Below are 19,770 nucleotides of genomic sequence, written 5' to 3'. Positions count from 1 at the left end.
AGCTCTGAAAACAGCACCCAGGTCCTGAGTTTAAGCCCAATAATTGACACTCCCACTCAAAAAAAAAAAACAAAACTATGTTAGATAAAGGAAAAAATGGATCTTGGAAAAGTTTATAAATGCTTATAGGGCTAGAAATGTGGCTTAGCGATACAGTACTTGCCTAGCATGCAAGAAGCCCTAGGTTTGGAAGTGGCGCTGTAGCTCAAGTGGTAGAGCGCTCGCCTTGAGCTGAAGAGCTGAGGGACAGCGCCCAGGCCCAGAGTTCAAGCCCCACAACCGACAAAAAAAAAAAGAAGCCCTGGGTTTGATTTCTCAATACCATATAAAAAGAAAAAGCTAGAAGTGACGCTGTGGTGTGCGAGCCTTGAGCAAGAGAAGCTCAGGGACAATGCCCAGGCCCTGAGTTCGAGCCCCAGGATAAATAAAATAAAAATGCTTATTATAAAATTATATAAAATAAAAATGCTTATATTATGGAATAATGACTAAAAATTAATATTTAGCAAGCAATTTAAATTAGAAAAATAAAAACTAAACTCAAGAAAATAAAAGAAAAAAAAGTCAATGAATAGAAACAAATATAATAGGATTAAGCCAAAGTGACTTTTTATAAGATATACCACATTCCCAAGATATGCTGGAAATCATGTGATAAAATCACAAAGTTTTCACTAACCTAATCAACAGAAAATGCTGTTCTTAGTGGGGAAGCATTCCCAATATCAAACTAAGAATACCTCTATAAGCACTTCTAATGAACTACTATAATGGCCCTATTAAACACAGATCTAAAAGTGTGCCACAACACTAAGAAAAATGAATTAAAAGGGAAACTAAATGGAAAAGAAAAATCCAAATATCATCATTTGCAATAGTACAATTTTCCTCAGAGAAAACACAAGGGAATTCATGGAAATACATTAGAAACAATAAATACGTTTAACAAGAGCATGCCCAACACCAATATAAAAGTTCACTAAGTTTCTATTTACTAACAATTATCAGAAAATAGAACCTTTGGGGCTGGGAAGGTGGCTCAGTGGTAGAGCACTTGCCCTTGCATGCCTGAGGCCCTGGGTTCGATTCCTCAGCACCACATAAGCAAAAAGAAAAAAGCCGGAAGTGGCGCTGTGGCTCAAGTGGTAGAGCGCTAGCCTTGAGCTGAAGAGCTGAGGGACAGCGCCTAGGCCCAGAGTTCAGGCCCCACAACCGGACCAAAAAAAAACAACAACAACAAAAAAAAAGAAAATAGAACCTTTGTATGAAACTTCTTTGTTTAGCCTACTATTAAAATTTTTTTAAATGAGAAAAGGAATACTGTTACTAATTGCTGAGTGTTCATATATACTAAAAAAAAAAAAAAAGAAAATAGAACCTTTAAAAAACATTGTCAGCCAGGTGCTGGTGGCTCACACCTGTAATCCTAGCTACTCAGTAGGCTGAGATCTGAGGATTGTGGTTCAAAGCCAGCCCAGGCAGGAAAGTCTGAGAGATTCTTTTCTCCAATAAGCCACCAGAAAACCAAAGTGGCACTGTGGCTCAAGTGGTAGAGCACTAGCCTTGAGCTGAAGAGCTGAGGGACAGTGCCCAGGCCCAGAGTTCAAGTCCCACCAACAACAACAACAAAAAAAAAAAGATTTAAAACCTAAATAGCTAGACAACGGTGGCTCACATGATAATCCTAGCAACTCAGGAAGCTGAGATCTAAGGATCACAATTCAAAGCCAGCTTAACCAGGAAAAATCCATAGGAAAACTCCTATTTATCTCCTATTAATCACCGAAAAGTCACAAATGGAGCTATGGGCTCAAAGAAGAGTATCAGCCTTAAGTACAAAAGCTCAGGGGCAGCGCCCAGGCCCTGAGTTCAAGGCCCAGAACCACACACACACACAAAAAAATACCAAAACTTCAACACCAAAAATCCTAAATAAACAAATCTTACAGGTCTCAATTCTCTCCAAATCAGACTCAATCAATTCCAATTAAGTCCCAAAGGGTTTTTAAATAATATGCAACAAGCTGATGCTTAAAGGTGTAAGAATAGCTGGGACTCCAAGACCTTCCTAAAATACCAAGATTTCAGATAAAACTAGCACTTGTAATTAAGACAGTGTGGACAACACAGATAAGGTAACACTTAACACAGATAGGCAACTGAGAAACAGACCCATAGAAATATGAACATGAAGATGCCATAGAATTCCAGTATCACTGGCTTACATCTATAATCCCAGCTTCTCAGGAAGCTGTTATCTAAGTGTCAGTTCAAAGCCAGCTCAGGCAGAAAAGTCCAAGACATTCATCTCCAACAAAGTGCTCAAGAGGTAACTTAGATACCAGCTGTGAGCACAAAAGCCAAGTGAAAGACTGTGAGTTCCAGAACCAACACATGCATATGTGCACGGGCTCACACACACACACATACCCTCCATTACCAGCAGTGTGCCAGTGTATATTTACAATACATATATAAATGTAAGATCAGGGTTACCAAATTGGGGGGGGGGGGAAATGTATGCAAAAGAGAGGGTAGATTAGAGCTCTGGAAGTAAGGGCCAGCAGGAATGAGCCACATGGAGGGATAAAATGAATGTTAATCACAAATTCACAAAATCATACAGAAAAATCAGTTCCAGATAGATTATTAAGGAATTATCATTTAAAAACTTCTAAAAAGAAAACAGGAATGTCCTCATAAGCTCAGAGCAAGAAGGTTTCCCAGTAAGATTACACTAAAATGCGACGTCTGTTTACCAGAATACATAATACCATAAAGAGTAAAGCCAGGCCAAAACTAGAAGACTCTTTTTTTTTTTTTTTGGGGGGGGGGGGGAGGTCTGGTCGTGGGGCCTGAACTCTGGGCCTGGGCGCTGTCGCTCAGCTCTTCAGCTCAAGGCTAGCACTCTACCACTTGAGCCACAGCACCACTTCTGGCTTTTTTCTTTTTGCTTATGTGGTGCTGAGGAATCGAACCCAGGCATCAGGCATGCAAGGCAAGCTCTCTACCACTGAACCACCTTCCCAGCCCACTAGAAGACTCTTTACAATGCTTGTGTCCAATATAAGATCAGGGTTGCTAGTTTGTTCTAAAAGACAACTCAACAGAAAAAAATGAGCAAGAAGACATAACCATATACTTCATACAAAGAAAACACAGATGATTCATAAATATACAAAAGATGCTCAATCTCATTAATAACCAAAGAAATGCCAATTTAAACCACAACTGTGTATCACTTCATTACTATTTTACTGGCCACGTATTAAGAAGTCTAGCAAATGTTAGAGAGGCTGCACATCAACTATAATTCTATCGATAGAAGTAAAAAATTGACAAACTGTTAGCCAGTGTTGCACAACCACCTCAAAAACAATGTAGAATCCCTTCATGAAGTTTAACATTCACACCCTTTAACTCAACAATTTCACTTCTAGCAACAGCTTACCATAGTGGTATTTCAACCACTTTCTGTTCATGAACCACCAAAAATGTGCTTGAAAATCCCCTATCTTCCACATGTAGCAATAATAGCTTTTAAAAAGTCAGAATTAAGATTAAATAATTGCAAATGATGAATTTCTACAGTATCATAGTGGCATTTTAAAACAAAACTGAGATGATAATTTAAATGTTATAATTATTAGCATAGTTGATGAAAATAACTATACACACTGATAATTAAACAACAACAACAACAACAAAAAAAAAAACAAGTAAAACTGCACTGGAAATGCCTGTCTGAAAGAAATGGAGGAGCCTAAAAGAGGATTCCTCTCACTCTATGTATTGCATTTTAAATTATTCCATTGTTTCCCAGAGGTTTCCAATTTGGAATTACACAGACATTAGTTCTTCCCTGTGGTAAGAGGTTTGCCTTTCTTATGTAAAGTGCCACTGCAAAAGGGAAGGTGAGAAAGTTGAACCAGCAGGAGACTGCTACCAAAGATCTCAAGCATTACCAGTTTTAGGAAAGAGCACATACATAATCTAAAACCCTAGAAATGCATTCGTTAACATTGCTTATACTCACACACTTTAACTCTTTATTATTTCCTTAGGAGTCATATACCCAAGGAGGAAAATTAGAGAAATTCTCACAACTATGTATTGTATATCAGAATCCTCAAAAGAGCAAAACCTAGAAACAACAAAATGCCTAGCAACAGGAGAATGAATTAAAAAATTGTGTTATATTCACTGATGGAATATTACACAACAGTGAAAAACTAGTGTTTACATCTATACTTAACATTGGTGACTCAGAAACATAATACTGAGTAAAATAAGCAAGTTCCAAAAGACTACAACCAATATCTTTTACTCAAAAACATAGACACCACACAATATTACTGAAGGATATGTAAAAATCTGATATAAAATTATTTTCTAATGCAAGGAATAACTCAGGATCATTACCTCCAGAAGTAAGGACATTGAATGTTGGCTATTTTTATTGATGGTAAATTCATAGATGCTCATTTTATTGTTTTGCTTCACAGCTTGCACATTACATATTACATTAAAAAACAAGGATTATTTAAACATCATATGAAATAATGCTTTTACTAAGCCACCTCACTTAGCACTAGAGGTACATAATCATGGAAATCCTATCTTTACATCAACCTTATTAACATTAGGTACATAACAGTCATTGGAATTGATTTTATCAGGACCAAATTCCATACAGACTGAGCCAATTACCTGTGAGTGGTTGACCCATAGTAAAGCAGAAGCTAAATTTGCAGCAAATTTAGCAGCAAGCTAAAGTAGGAAGGAAGCTGGTCAGTAAAGAGAAGGCAAAAAATGTAGTTAGCACATATGTGAGGAGATGGGAGTTCTCACTATCAGTGCAGGTGAAAACTGCTACAATCACTTTGAGAGCTTCAGTAATACTTGGTTAAGCTGAAAACACATATATTGTCCTATCCAGTGTATCTGCTACTAGGTAAACTTCCTAGATAAACCCAAATGTGTGCACAGGAGACAGGTACAAAAATATCTATTCCAAGAACAATTTCTTAAGAGTCAAAAACTATAAACAATTCAAAGTCCATCAACAGGGTAATATATATATGGTATATTCATATGATCTGATTCTATACCAACAATTAGAATGAGCCAAGGAAAACAGTAATTCAATTTATTTATATATAAATCTCAATCATGATGCTGAGTGAAAACAAGTTGCAAAAAGACATACGTAGTTTAGTATCACTGACGTTTAAAAACAATACTATATATTGTTTATGGATTCGCTGTGATCAAAGTATAAAATATTCAAAGAAATGATAAGCACAGGCCTGAACACACATGGCTTTCTGAATAAGGAGAGTAGATGGAACCTCCAGAACCTTTTATTTATTTTCTTTTTAGAAAGATCTGAAGTCATTTTGGCAAAGCAATTACACCTGTAAAATCTGAACCATTGATTGGTTAAGTGTTTCTGTTTTATATTAGAAATAATCCAGAAATTAAAAAAAAGAAAATTAGACAATAGTATGGAAATTGAGCAGAACAGACAGAAACAGCCAAAACGCAGCCCCTGAGTGCAAAGCATCAACCCATCAGAAACGTGATACAACTTGAGTCCCTAAAGAGTCTGTCTTTCCATCATGGACCTTTGTAATAAATTCCATCTTCCTTAACATAAAATGCAAATTTATTGCCATTTAAAAAAAATCCTAATTAGAGTTGTAATATGAGCAAACTGCTCCCAAGGGAGCAGTAACATCTGTAAGATTTCTATCTTGCTTCCCTTACCAAAATCAAGAGATTTACACGGTTGCCATAAAACACTCCCTGAACTACCAAGGGTTATCACGCAGCTAGGTTGGGTGGGTTTTTTGGGGGGGAGGGGGAGAGGGAGCAGTTGTCATGGCAACATGTTTTGGAAGGCGTTTCCTAATTGATGGGTTTGCGGGAGTCCAGAGGCCGCCCTCCCCCCCCCCCCCCCCCCGCACTGGTACCAGCTCGCAAGCACCTGCCCCGGGGCCGGCCCTCGTCAGCCCTCGGCCTCCGCGGGGAGGAGGATGCTCAGTAGCGGCCGCGGGAGCTGGGCGGAGGGGCGGGCCTCCTCCCTTCCTCATCCCGCCCTTTTCCTCTCCAACACCTCCTCCTCCCCTCCCCGTGGTCCAGCGCTCGCTTTGAGCATCTCCAAGAAAACAGGTGACGCACGCGCGCGCGCACGTACACGAACACTCGAGAAGGACACCTCGGACACGCGCTCACGAGCACGACGGGACCCCCGTGCAACTCACCCCCGGGCCTCGTCGCGACGGCAGCGGGCGCGAACCCCGCGGAGGGAGCACAAAAGGGGGGTGTACACCCACGCCTCCGCTGCGAAGCGTGTCACACGGGTGGGGGGCTGCGGGGACCCACGCGCGCGCCCGCGCGGCCTCCCGCGCAGCGTCACCCACCCGCGGCCGGGCGCGCGGGCGGCGGGGGCGTGCGCACACAAAGGGGCCCCTCCCGCCCTCGCCCCGCACCCGGGCACCCCCGCTCCCGGGGCACCCCCACCGGGGAGAGGCGGCCACACCTCCTCACCTTGCGAGCGCCCGGGCGACGCGGCCACCGCGGGGCTCTTCAGCTGCGGCGGGCCGCCGCGCACACACCCACACTCGCTGCACACCCACGGGGGGGCCGCGGCGCGTCCGGCTCCGCGGGCATCTTGGCTGCGACGGGACGCGGTGCCAGCCGGAGGCCTGCGCAGGCTGGGTAGGCACTCGCTCGGGCCCGCAGCCCGGGAGCCTCGGACGCGGGCCGCCGCCGCCGCTGCTCTCGCCGCCGCCGCCACCTCCGCGCTCCACGTCAACCAGACTGAAGGAGGGAGCGGGCTGCAGCAGCGCAAGAGGAAGACGTCACGTGGGTTGGCAGCGCGCACGCGCAGTCGCGCCGCCCGCCCCGGCTCCCCCTCTGCGGCGTCCGCTGAGCCGTCCCTCCGGCCCCCGCGCTCTCGAGCTCCCGCCCGACGAGGGTCTTCGTGCGCCTGCGCCCGGGGTGGGGGGCGCCGTCGCGCCGAGGCCTTCTCCTCAGTATTTTATTTTTCCCTGACCCCACTGCGGCTGTCTGGTCGGCGCTTGCGCAGAAGACTCAGCGCGGAGGCGGCCGAGTGGGCCGGGAGGGGGGCTGGGTGGGCTTACTTGGAAAGGCCCAAAGTCGAGGGTCTCCTCGCTACCCCGCGCCTCGAGTAAGAGCAGGAGCCCCCTCGGGAGGGCGGGCGCCCGGGGCGCGCGGTCGTGGGGCGGGGAGGGCTGGGCTGTCCAGCTGGAGGCGCTGCCCCCCCACTCCTGCTTTTCTGCGCCCCCTTTTCTGCGCCCCTGGTGCTGCAGAGGTGCGCGCGCCCGCGCGGGGGTGCGCGGGGCGGGGGCGCGCAGCTCTGCTCCGCAGTGGCGGGCGAGCCCGCGGCTCCAGATGAGGCTGTCGCAGACCAGTGGTGAAGGGGAGGAAATCACTGACGCCCGTTGTGTTCCTTTTCCACAGACCTGTCTAAAGCCACTGGGAAAATGGTGGAAAATTCACCGTCGCCATTGCCAGAAAGAGCGATTTATGGCTTTGTTCTTTTCCTAAGTTCCCAGTTTGGTTTCAGTAAGTACTCTCCGAACGAATGGCCAGGGCTGCTGCTGCTGTTCAACGTCCAGGAAATGGTGCATTTGTTCTTAGGATGTGCACACAGGAACTGCTGATGCTTCCCACCTAGAGCTCTTTTTGGGAAACTCTGACGGGAGCTAGTGTCTGCTCAGCGTGCTCTGTTTGCCAGCGCGAGCCTGAGAGATTTAATCTCTAATTAGTTTATCCAGTACCAACCAGCACCATAGCAAAATGAATAAAACTCGATCCCTGCTCTTCAGGAGGTCACAGACTTGTAAAGGAGACAGTATTGAGTTAATCTTGTGTTGGCTACAGTCAGTGTCAGGAGAACTTCTCTGATCCTAATTACGTAGGCTGAGATCTGAGGCTCATGATCATGGTTCAAAGCCAGCCCATGCAGAAAAGCCTGTAAGAATTATTTGCAATGAACCACACAAAAGTTGGAAGAAGAGTTGTGGCTCAAGTGATAGAATGCCAGCCTTAAGCAAAAAATCTAAGGGGGATATGTGTTCAAATGTTTTATTTCTTTCAAGTGATTGTTTCTAACACATTTATAAGATGATTTCTTTGTTGCTTTGTATGCCCCTCCCCCATGGTATAACCCCTGCTTTCACTGTATTTGAGGTTGGTATAATTTGTGGAGGGGAAGGGAAAAAACAAATCGTTTAACTAGGGATACAGGTGGACCCATTGCAACAATCTGATGTACAAGTCCTTATGTCAAAAAATGAACTTTACAACTTTGGTGGGGGGCGGGGAAGGGGGGTAGGGGAGAGGATGGGAAGGGATAGGAAGGGGAAACAAAGGAGGAGGCTACAATGCTTGATAAGAAATGTACTCATTATCTTGCCCATGTAGTTGTAACCCCTCTGTACAGTATTTTCACAATAAAAAAAAATTTTTTTTAAAGAAAAATCTAAGGGGTAGCCCTCACGCCTTGAGTTCAACCTCCAGGATTAGCACAAAACAAGCAAAAAGCAGAGGGCCTTAAATGAAGGCATAAGGAAGTTTGGAAGCGAAAGATTTAGTATCACTAGCCCTTTACATCCTAGATCTGTTTATTCCCATAATATTCCATTTTGAAATAGATGCTCACTGAGAAACTAACATACCCCCACTCATGCAGCAGCTCCAAGTTCCTACCCAAAAAGATTGGGTGTTACAATTTTTTTGGGGGGGAGGGGGTTGGTCATGGGGCTTGAATTCAGGGCCTGGACACTGTCCCTGAGCTCTTTTGCTCAAGGCTAGTGCTCTACCACTTTAAGCCACAGTACCACTTCTGGTTTTCTGGTGGTTCATTGGAGATAAGAATCTCATTGACTTTCCTGTCCCCACTGGGGCTCTGGCTTTAATCCTGATCCTCAGATCTCAGCCTCCTGAGTAACTAGGATTACAGATGAGACCCACCAGCACCCAGCAGGATTGAGAATTATGAGATCATCATGAGGGAGAAAATTAAATGTAGCCAACCCAACTTTCTAAAACTTAGTAAAAATCAGGAAGGTAGAATAGTGATGGTTTTCTGAACCATAACCCAAAAATAAAACTGGACTCCGTAGCCATTGCCTAGTGAGGTTTGTGGATGAAAGAGTTAGAGAAAGTCAAATTCTGGCTCCGCCACAGATTTGTTATTTGACCTATGACCATATTATTTAACCTTGGGCCTTCAGGTTCCTCATCAGTATATGAGTGTTGATATATGTGGGTTGTTGAATACATCTGTGCTTCAAACAGTTCTTTGAGGTAGATGCTGTCATTGTTGTCCTAACTTTAAAGATGAAAATACAGGGGTTTAAATAACTTGCCCTTCCTCACAAAGCTAGTAAATGCTAGAACTGGAAGGTAAATCCACATATTAACTGGGATAATTTATGTAAAGTACTTAATGCAAAGGAATGATAAGTATTTAATCTAGGTTGGCTGCTCTTATTGTCATTTTTATAAATTCCTACTCAAAGAATATTTCAAGGAATAGAAATTATATAAATTAAATCAGTGATTGTAAGGCTTAAGTTCCATGATGCACACATCCAAAAATTGGGTCAGATTCATTGAGACTAGGTGCTGGTGGCTCACACCTGTAATCCTAGCTACTCAGGAGGCTGAGATCTGAGGATTGCATTTCAAAGCCAGCTTTGGCAGACAAATTTAAGATCTTTTTTTTTTTTTTTTTTTTTGGATCCCGTCATGGGGCCTGAACTCTGGGCCTGTGCACTGTCCCTCAGCTCTTCAGCTCAAGGCTAGCGCTCTACCACTTGAGCCACAGTGCCACTTCCGGCTTTTTTCTTTTTGCTTATGTGGTGCTGAGGAATCGAACCCAGGGCCTCATGCATGCAAGGCAAGCACTCTACCACTGAGCCACCTTCCCAGCCCCCTGAGATCTTATCCCCAACTAAAAAGCAAAAAGCTGAAGGTAGAGATGTGGTTCACGTGGTAGAGCCCCAACCTGAAGTGAAAAACCTAAAGGAGAGCGAGGCCCTGAGTTCAAGCTCCAGTACTAGCACAAAAAAGAAAAAGAACTCATTGAGTGCTTAGTTTGTGCCACATACAGACAGTGAAATACAAAACATCCAGCAATGTGCTGCTTTTCATCGTTTTCATTATAGTAGAAGGAGAATACTATTGGACAAATTAAATAAATGTACTCCAGTATCTCCCTTTATTACTCACAGTGAAGTTAAAAGATTAATTTATTCATCCCTGTTTACCATTAAATATTAAGCTTAGGAGGATAGATACCATCCTTTAGGATTCACTATTGTAGCTTATTCGATAACATTATTATTAGAATTATAGAAGTATATAATTCTATATTACATGCATATTAAGAGAACTATCATCTGGGCACTGGTGGTTCATGCCTGCAATCCTAGCTAATAAAGGGGCTGATATCTGAGGCTCTTAGTTCAAAGTCAGCCCTAGCAGGAAAGTCCATGAGATTTTTGTCTCCAGTTAACCTCCAAAAAATCAAAGTGGAGCTGAAATGGTAGATACTCCTTTTTTTTTTTTTTTTTTGGTCGGTCATGGGGCTTGAACTCTGGGCCTGGGCGCTGTCCCTCAGCTCTTCAGCTCAAGGTGAGCGCTCTACCACTTGAGCTACAGCGCCACTTCCGGTTTTCTGGTGGTTTATTGGAGATAGGAGTCTCACGGTCTCTCCTGCCCGGGCTGGCTTTGAACCGCAATCCTCAGATCTCAGCCTCCTGAGTAGCTAGGATTACAGGCGTGAGCCACCAGCGCCCGGCGGTAGATACTCCTTTTATGCAAAAAAGCTGAAGTATAGCCGTAGCACTCAGGCTGTACCTGAGTTATACTGAGTTCAAGAAAGAAAGGGGGGCTGGGAAGGTGGCTCAGTGGTAGAGCGCTTGCCTTGCATGTATGAGGCCCTGGCTTTGATTCCTCAGCACCACATAAGCAAAAAGAAAAAAAGCTGGAAGTGGCGCTGTGGCTCAAGTGGTAGAGCACTAGCCTTGAGCTGAAGAGCTGAGGGACAGTGCCCAGGCCCAGAGTTCAGGCCCCACGACCAGACCCCATTAAAAAAAAAAAGAAGAAAGAAAGGGAAGGGAGAAGGGAGCTACCTCTATGATTGATTCAGGTAGTTTGAAATATATCTTCTTTGGCAGACACTAAAGACTTAGTAGGATTCCATTTGTGAAGAAAGGAAAGGAAGGAAGGGAGGAACCTAATTCTATGATTATTGATGCAGGTGATTTGAAATGTTTCCTTGGGCAGACAGTATAGCCTTTCTAGGATTCCATTTCTCATCTATAGACATTACATCCATACCTCAGGATTGGCAATTAAATGAAATAAGGCACGTAGATATTTGCTTAGCTTATAGTGGGTGCTTAGAGTTTACCTATTGTTATCATACAGGACAGCCATAAAGGGAGCCATAGGATTTAGGACTTAGGGGAAGAAGATTGTAGTCTGGGAGATAAAGTAGAAATTCAACCTGTAACAGCAGAACTAGAATAGATTACAGACTAAAGGTCTGTAATTGCTTCTCCCTTGGGGATGTAAAGTGGCGAACACCTAGTATACAGAAAGAAAATTACAAGGTACAGTAAGAATTAGGACAATTGCTAAGGCATGATTTGTGTACCTTTGAATTGCCTAAAATACAGTGTGAGGGTTAAAGACATTATAAAAAAAAAAAGGTAATTATGATAAGCTTTACAAAAAAATGGTACAAGGGGCTGGGAAGGTGGCTTAGTGGTAGAGTGCTTACCTTGCATGCATGAGGCCCTGGGTTCTATTCCTCTGCACCACATAAACAGAAAAAGCCAGAAGTAGCGCTGTGGCTCAAGTGTGAAGTGCTCGCCTTGAGCTGAAGAGCTGAAGGACAGAGCCCAGGCCCAGAGGTCAGGCCCCATGACTAACCAAAAAAAAAAAAAAAGAAAAGATACACATAAGGAGCTGGAAATACTTAGCGACAAGGGAAAAATCATTTCTAAGAGAATCAGATACTTCAGAGGAACTTTTTTTGTTGTGTCTGAGCCTTATTAGATTGGATCCATACCTTACTAACTTTTTTTGTCTTCTCCCTTATGTTCAGTACTTTATCTTGTGTGGGCTTTTATTCCTGAACCTTGGCTGCACTCCTTAGGCTTAACCTATTGGCCTCAAAAGTAAGTTTTGTATTTATTTTTTTTGGTCATGGAATGAACTCTGGGTCTGGGCACTGTCCTTCAGCTCTTCAGCTCAAGGCTAGCATTCTACCACTGGATCCACAGTACCACTTCTGGTTTTCTGGTGGCTTATTGGAGATAAGAGTTTCACAGACATTGCTGCCCAGGCTGGCTTTGAACCACGATCCTCAGATCTCAGCCTCCTGAGTAGCTAGGATTACAGGCGTGAGCACTAGTGCCTGTCAAGTTTTGTATTTCTTAAATAAGAGTCAAATTAATGCTGTTTTGAAGGGTCATATTCTTTTAAGACCACCTGAATCTTAGGTAGTTTTTTGTTGTTTTTTTTTTTTAATTTGTGACTAGCAACATGGAAACTGAAGACTTTTTTTTGTTGTTGTTAGTCATGGAGCTTTAAATCGGTCTGAGCACTATCACTTAGCTCTTCAGCACAAGGCTAGTGCTCTACTACTGGAGCTACAGTGCCACTTCCGGTTTTCTGGTGGTTACTTGGAGATAAAAGAGTTTCATGGCTTTTCCTGCCTGGGCTGGCTTTGAACTGCGATCCTCAGATCTCAGCCCCCTGAGTAGCTAGGATTATAGATGCACCTGGTGAAACAGAAGACTTAAATACATGTCTAATTGAAGATTAAACATGCATGCTTATCTCCATTTTTGCTCAAAATCTTGCTAAAAATTGTTTTTCCTATAAGGAAAAATACCTTTTTAAGATATAAACCTACAGAAAAAAATACTTTTTTAAGATATAAATCTACAGAAATAAAGAATAGGCTAGGAGAACAAATGAACAAATGTTTCAACAAAATTTTGAAATTGGATTGTGACAGGAGTTCATGCTCTTCCCACATTGCTTGAGAGAAGCAATGTGAAGGACACATGCTTGGGAATCCCAGCATCTCAGGAAGATCACTGTTCAAGGCTAGGATAGGTAAAAAGTTAGACTCTTCCCACCTCAGCCAACAAGCGGAGCACTATGCCTATAATCCTGGCTTTGAGGGAGGCTGGGTCTGAGGCTGGCCCCAGTGCCGCCCCCCCCCAACAAAAAACAAAAAAACACTGCACCACAGCCCCTATCCAGAAATGAACTAAAGAAAAAAAAAGAGGTAGGGGGAGTCCTCAGGACAAGACTCAAGTGGTAGAGGACCTTCCTAGCAAGTACAAGGCCCTGAGGTTCTAACCTCAGTACTGCGGGGGGCGGAGGGAGGTAGGGCATTGTACCTCAGAACTCCAGATGACCCAGACATGGGATGCATCAGTACCTCGTTAACAAGGTAGTTCTGAGTTGGATAAAGACATCTTTAAAGAGCATTATATTCTGAAGCATACCCTCATTACTCCTCATAACTGAGAGAAAAAACTTCCCCTGTAGAAAATAGAGTCACTCCATAGAAGCCAAGGGAGAGTTTCAAGCAAGTCCAAAAGATCTGAGTGTGGAAATGAATGAAGCACCTTACTGAACTGGAGCATGTAAACGTCTGCATAGCTGAGTAATGCATCTATTGAAACTTGACAAGATAGAGAACTTAATAGGTTTGCCTGTGTTGAGAGAAAATTGAGAGGCATATCAGAGAATTTGAGCATTGGCATGTACACAGGAAACTAAGCACACAAACCACAAGATAAAATTACTAGTCTCAGAAAAAATGTATATAAGAAAACATGTTAGTATACTATGGTTTCAGTAGGAAATATTGTATAGTCATAATACTAAACTTCTGATATAACCAGTAAGCATAACAGGTGGTAGGGGGCAAATTCCTCATCTCTATATTAGGAAATCCAGAGAAAATATCTGAAATTGGAGGGAAAAAAAATCAAGAAATAATATGAGCACATGGTATGGAGATGAGTAAGTCCCAGAAGGAACAGCTCAGGAGTCTTTATTTGTTTGTTTGTTTGTTTTTGTGGGGGTGGGTGGGTCATGAGAATCCAGGATATCTTGGAGGGGAGAGAAAACTGCAGTTTCTTATTATAACATTGTAGAGCTATTGGGGTAGTATGTACATACATTACAAAAAATTGAATTTCAGTGTTTAAAATATGTTTTGTGACTACTGAGAAGTAACTCTACTCTTTGAGATGTGTATTGTGTACATTAATATTCTCTCCTGCAGATATTGGGCAGTGGCATTACCTGTCTACCTCCTGATAACAATAGTGATTGGTTATCTACTCTTATTTGGAATTAACATGATGAGTACCTCTCCACTCAACTCCATTCATACAATCACAGGTAAATTTATATAAAGTACTGGGAGAAAGGGAGAATAGAAGCACATTTATCAGAAAAGCAATCAAGACACACTTTGGGACAAGAAAATAACGTAGGGGAAATTAATACAAATTACACCAAGGGAAATATTTGCATGAAGAACATAACATGTGAATATACACTAGTATATTCATGGAAGAAATAAATTCTGATGAACTATAGCACTAGTTAACAGGTGTATGTTCTGGATAAACACACAAGTACATCAACATCAAGTATGTTCCTATTGCTCAAGGGGGACCTGTGGACATTGTTAAGGAGAATTTGGGGGCTATCAGCCTCAGGACCACTATAGCCCAGTTAAATAGATAGAAGAACCACAGCATGGTTTTGTGAGGTTTGCTTTTTCAAGTGTTTCCCTTTCAAGTTCAAAGCTAACTAGATTCCTAAGCTCTCTAGGAAATGAAGCGATTTTTTTTTTTTTGGCGGGGGGTCCAGTCGTGGAGCCTGAACTCTGGGCCTGGGCACTGTCCCTCAGCTCTTCAGCTCAAGGCTAGCGCTCTACCACTTGAGCCACAGCGCCACTTCCAGCTTTTTTCTTTTTGCTTATGTGGTGCTGAGGAATAGAACCCAGGGCTTCACGCATGCAAGGCAAGCACTCTACCACTGAGCCACCTTCCCAGCCCAAAGTGATTTTTTTTTTTAAGTTCCTGGTATGATTTTTTTTAAGTGTTCTAAACCTTTATTCTTGCAATGTATGTGGAAAATTAGTTACAGCATTTAAAATTTTCTAATAACCAATCATATTTACTGCCAGTATTACAGCAAAATAGACAATTTGTACAAAAAAGAAAATGAAAAGTTGACATGAATATTTGTACCAAATGCCTTAGTAGTTTTATGCTGTCAGTATACATCTTCATTGCTGGGATATCATTCTATCCCAGGAGAACTAGAAATTAGACTTTATTTCATTTTACAAATGAATGAAGAATTTTTTCTAAGTTAGAGATTAGAAGAGTACTTTGCTGATTACATTTTTTTCATTTTATTGGGACACTTTTTTTTTTTTTTTTGGTCCTCAGGCTTGAACTCTGGGCTTGGGCGCTGTCCCTCAGCTCTTCAGCTCAAGGCGAGCACTCTACCACTTGAGCCACAGCGCCACTTCCAGTTTTCTAGTGGTTTATTGGAGATAAGAGTCTCACGGAGGTGGGAAGGTAGTTCAGTGGGAGAGTGCTTGCCTTGCATGCATGAGGCCCTGGGTTCAATTCCTCAACACCACATAAGCAGAAAAAGCCAGAAGTAGTGCTGTGGCTCAAGTGGTACTGGCAAAAAAAAAAGAGTCTCACGGAGTTTTCTGCTGGGCTGGCTTTGAACTGTGATCCTCAGATCTCAGCCTCCTGAGTAGCTAGGATTACAGGCATGAGCCACCGGCACCTGGCTGGGACTCTTTTTTATTATCTTTAGTTGTATAAAGGAGTTGCCATGGACAAAGCAATTTATGAATACAATGTCATTCCTTTCAACATTCTCATTCACCCCTCTTTACCCATAGGATGTTTCTAAAGAGAAGATTTAAGTAATCATTTAGTTATGTTTAACACCATTTTTGTCTTTATCCAACTATTATCCTAGTGACCTATGTTGAGATCTTCATCAGCCATGGAGGCTGTAGAAGTAATTGCTTGGGTCAGCAGCTTTTTGGTTTTTCCTACAGATAACTATGCTAAGAACCAACAGCAGAAGAAATACCAAGAAGAGGCCATCCCAGCATTAAGAGACATACCTATTAGTGAAGTAAACCAAAGGTTCTTCCTTTTAGCCAAAGAATTTTACACCAAAACCTGAGTCATGTGTAAGCACACTGAAACCAAGCTTTTGTGTACATATTTTGGAATATTTTGGTCATGATTCTATTAACTGTCTTAGTTATATCTCATTTTGAAAAATGAAAATTGATCTCATATTAAGTTCAATTATTATAATAATGGAAATGTTTTAAAATATGAGTTATTATTGGACAGAATAAAATGCATTACTGCATTACTCTACAGCAAACTTTATTGAGTTTGTTTGTTGGTTGTTTTTAGACAGCATTTTGGTACATAGACCAAGCTGATCCCAAACTCTCAACCCTCCTGCCTCAATACACAAGTCACTGGGATTATAGATGTGTACTGTCATGTCTGAATCTTATAAAGGCCTAAAAAAATGTGTAAGTATAATCAAGAAATCATTCTGAAGAGATATTTGTATTGTAATTTGCAAAGGGCGATTGTATCTTTCTTCCTTTTCATCCTGAGGGTTCCAGAATTCAAACTCTTGGATTTGGTAGAAGGATACGCTTAATATTTGTGCCATGAGATTCATGAATTCTTATTGTCTACCAGGTAGCAGGTATTTTTCTACACACAGACAAGATTCTCTCAAAGAGATTATATATTGTTTGTTTTTTAAGAGCTTGTATTGAGATAGACCAAGCAAACAAAATGTGGTGGGTGATGTGCAGAGAATTAAGGCAGCCTTTTAGAAAGTAAAAGGATGACGTGTCCAAGAAAGGCTTCGTTGAAGGAGGCAGTTAAGTATGAAATTTGAACAGAATAAAAGGAGCCATCATAAAAATTGGAGGGGCAAGGTGAGCTTCTCAGTATGCAGCTGGTAAGGCAAGGACTGAAAGGTGGGAAGGAGTTGGTGAGAAGGTAAGCAGTGGATCTGGAACACACTGAGGATGGATGTCATCTGAGGCCAGGTCACGAAGGATTTGTTCAGGACCAGCATAATAAAGGAAAAATAGCCGGGCACTGGTGGTTCACCCTACTCAGGAGGCTGAGACCTGAGGATCGTGGTTCAAAGCCAGCCTGGGCAGGAAAGTCCTTGTAAGACTCTTATCTTCAATTAACCACCAGAAAACCAGAAGTGGAACTGTGGCTCAAGTGGTAGGGCGCTTGCCTTGAGCTGAAGAGTTGAAGGACAGCGCCCAGGCCCAGAGTTCAAGCCTCATGACTGACAAAAATGAATAAAGGAAAAATACATAAAAAGTTGAGTTCTCAAAAAAGCTTTTTTGTATGTGGGTTATGTTTAGAAATTAAACTAGAAATTATAAACAAAACCAAATACATTTTTACTATACAGCTAATTTTGCTGGTCCATTACATTCTTTTTTTTTTTTTTTTTAATTTATTTTGGGTCTGGTCGTGGGGCCTTGAACTCTGGGCCTGGGCGCTGTCCCTCAGCTCTTCAGCTCAAGGCTAGCGCTCTACTACTTTGAGCCACAGCGCCACTTCCAGCTTTTTTCTTTTTGCTTATGTGGTGCTGAGGAATCGAACCCAGGGCCTCAGGCATGCAAGGCAAGTGCTCTACCACTGAGCCACCTTCCCAGCCCACATTACATTCTTTTTTTTTTGTGGGGTCCAGTGGTGGGCCTGAACTCTGGGTCTGGGCACTGTCCCTCAGCTCTTCAGCTCAAGGCTAGCGCTTTACCACTTGAGCCACAGCGCCACTTCCGGCTTCTTTCCTTTTTGCTTATGTGGTGCTAGGGAATCAAACCCAGGGCCTCATGCATGCAAGGCAAGCACTCTACCACTGAGCCACCTTCCCAGCCCCCATTACATTCTTATTGCATTCTTCTAACAATAGTTTTTCTGTTACATACTTAACCCAAGTCTTTTTTTATCGGTCATGGGGCTTGAACTCAGGGCTTGGGTGCTGTCCCTGCATTCTTCAGCTCAAGGCAAGACTCTGTCGCTTGAGTCACAGCACCGGTTTTCTAGTGATTTATTGGAGATAAGAGTCTCCCAGACTTTTTTGCCCGGGCTGGCTTTGAATTGTGATCCTCAGATCTCAGACTCCTGAGTAGCTAGGATTACAGACATGAGCCATCGGTGCCCAGCTATAATACATTTTTATGAAGTTTTTATAAAAATATAGGCAAATAGAGGTTTTACATCTTTTTTTTTAATTTAATTTAATTTTATTTGTGAACATACTGTACAGGGGGGTTACAATTACATGGGCAGGATAATGTGGTTTACCCTTCACATCCCTTCCCAGCCTCCCCCCTCCCCCCCAATCCCAATCCTTCTCCTTCCCCCCCCACTTCCCCCCCCCCCACACCGACGTTGTAAAGGTTTTACATCTTTTACCAATCTCTTTACTGCCTGGCTTTATGAAAGATAGCTGTGATTTCATATCTGCTTCTACAATCAACTGGTGACATTAGCCTGTGGAAAATTCCACTGTATATTCATAGAAGAGTGAGAGTGGAAAACAACATCTTCACATTACTTTGAAAATTGTTCTAGGGGCTGGGAAGGTGGCTCAGTGATAGAGTGCTTGCCTTGCATACATGAGGCCCTCGATTCGATTCCTCAGCACCACATAAGCAGAAAAAGCCGGAAGTGGGGCTGAGGCTCAAGTGGTAGAACGCTAGCTAGTCTACAGCTGAAGAGCTGAGGGACAGCACCCAGGCCCAGAGTTCAGGCCCATGACCGACAAAAAAAAGAAAAGAAAATTGTTCTGACCTCATAGACCCCCTCATATAGAGAGCTAGTGGGCCTCAACTGGTTTTTTGTGTGTGTGAGAGAGAGAGAGAAAGAGAGAAACTGTGCATGTTTTGGCCAAATCCATGCAGTGGCCACTGGTAGTGCATCCTGGAAGGAAGGAGTTAACACCCACAGAACCTGTAGTCTTACACAGACAAACCAGTAGATAAACACATCTCCCCCTTCATCCCCCCAAAATACTGTTCTGAGCTCCTCAGAAAGACTTGTGGGGCCGGGCGCTGGTGGCTCACGCCTGTAATCCTAGCTACTCAGGAGGCTGAGATCTGAGGATCGTGGTTCAAAGCCAGCCCGGGCAAGAAAGACCGTGAGACTCCTATCTCCAATAAACCACCAGAAAACCGGAAGTGGCGCTGTAGCTCAAGTGGTAGAGCGCTCGCCTTGAGCTGAAGAGCTGAGGGACAGCGCCCAGGCCCAGAGTTCAAGCCCCACGACCGACAAAAAAAAAAAAAAAAAAAAAAAGACTTGTGGGAAGCGAGCTGCGGTTGCCATGGTATGGAGGAGCTGAGTCATTCTGCTATGCTGGTCTGCCTAGCCACTCCTGCTCCCTGGCTCACTTCCCAGTGAACCTCCTACACGCAAACCTAGCTTCTGCTTTCCGGAGAAGTCCAGATGAGATGTTTTTATTTGCAAAGATTGTGCATCAGTTATATGGCTGTGACGCACAATCCATTTCCCTGCTGTGTGTCATAATTTAAGAAAAATGAAAAAAAGACTGCACTGAAATGAGTCCAAATAATAACATAAAATACTCCAA

General features: G+C 43.0%; 2 protein-coding genes across 2 annotated transcripts in view; one reads left to right on the top strand and one right to left on the bottom strand.

Moving 5' to 3' along the window:
- Ttc3 (tetratricopeptide repeat domain 3) overlaps positions 1-6,818 on the bottom strand; it is a 129,978-nt gene extending 123,160 nt beyond the window's left edge. The window contains exon 1 of the mRNA XM_042687181.1: positions 6,553-6,818. The gene's annotated coding sequence lies outside the window, so the exon portion shown is untranslated. The remainder of the gene's footprint in view (positions 1-6,552) is intronic.
- Positions 6,819-6,914: 96 nt separating this feature from the next.
- Positions 6,915-16,503, top strand: LOC122114240 (phosphatidylinositol glycan anchor biosynthesis class P). The gene is made up of 5 exons (XM_042687274.1): positions 6,915-7,195; positions 7,489-7,593; positions 12,152-12,224; positions 14,357-14,475; positions 16,172-16,503. The coding sequence occupies exons 2-5, from the start codon at positions 7,512-7,514 to the stop codon at positions 16,300-16,302; spliced, it is 405 nt and encodes a 134-aa protein (XP_042543208.1). The 5' UTR covers positions 6,915-7,195; positions 7,489-7,511; the 3' UTR covers positions 16,303-16,503.
- Positions 16,504-19,770: the final 3,267 nt, after the last annotated feature.

Source organism: Dipodomys spectabilis, unplaced genomic scaffold (assembly GCF_019054845.1).
Source record: "Dipodomys spectabilis isolate Male_0828 unplaced genomic scaffold, ASM1905484v1 ptg000107l, whole genome shotgun sequence".
Classification (NCBI taxonomy): Eukaryota; Metazoa; Chordata; class Mammalia; order Rodentia; family Heteromyidae; genus Dipodomys; species Dipodomys spectabilis.
This window is presented reverse-complemented; position numbering and strand designations above follow the sequence as displayed.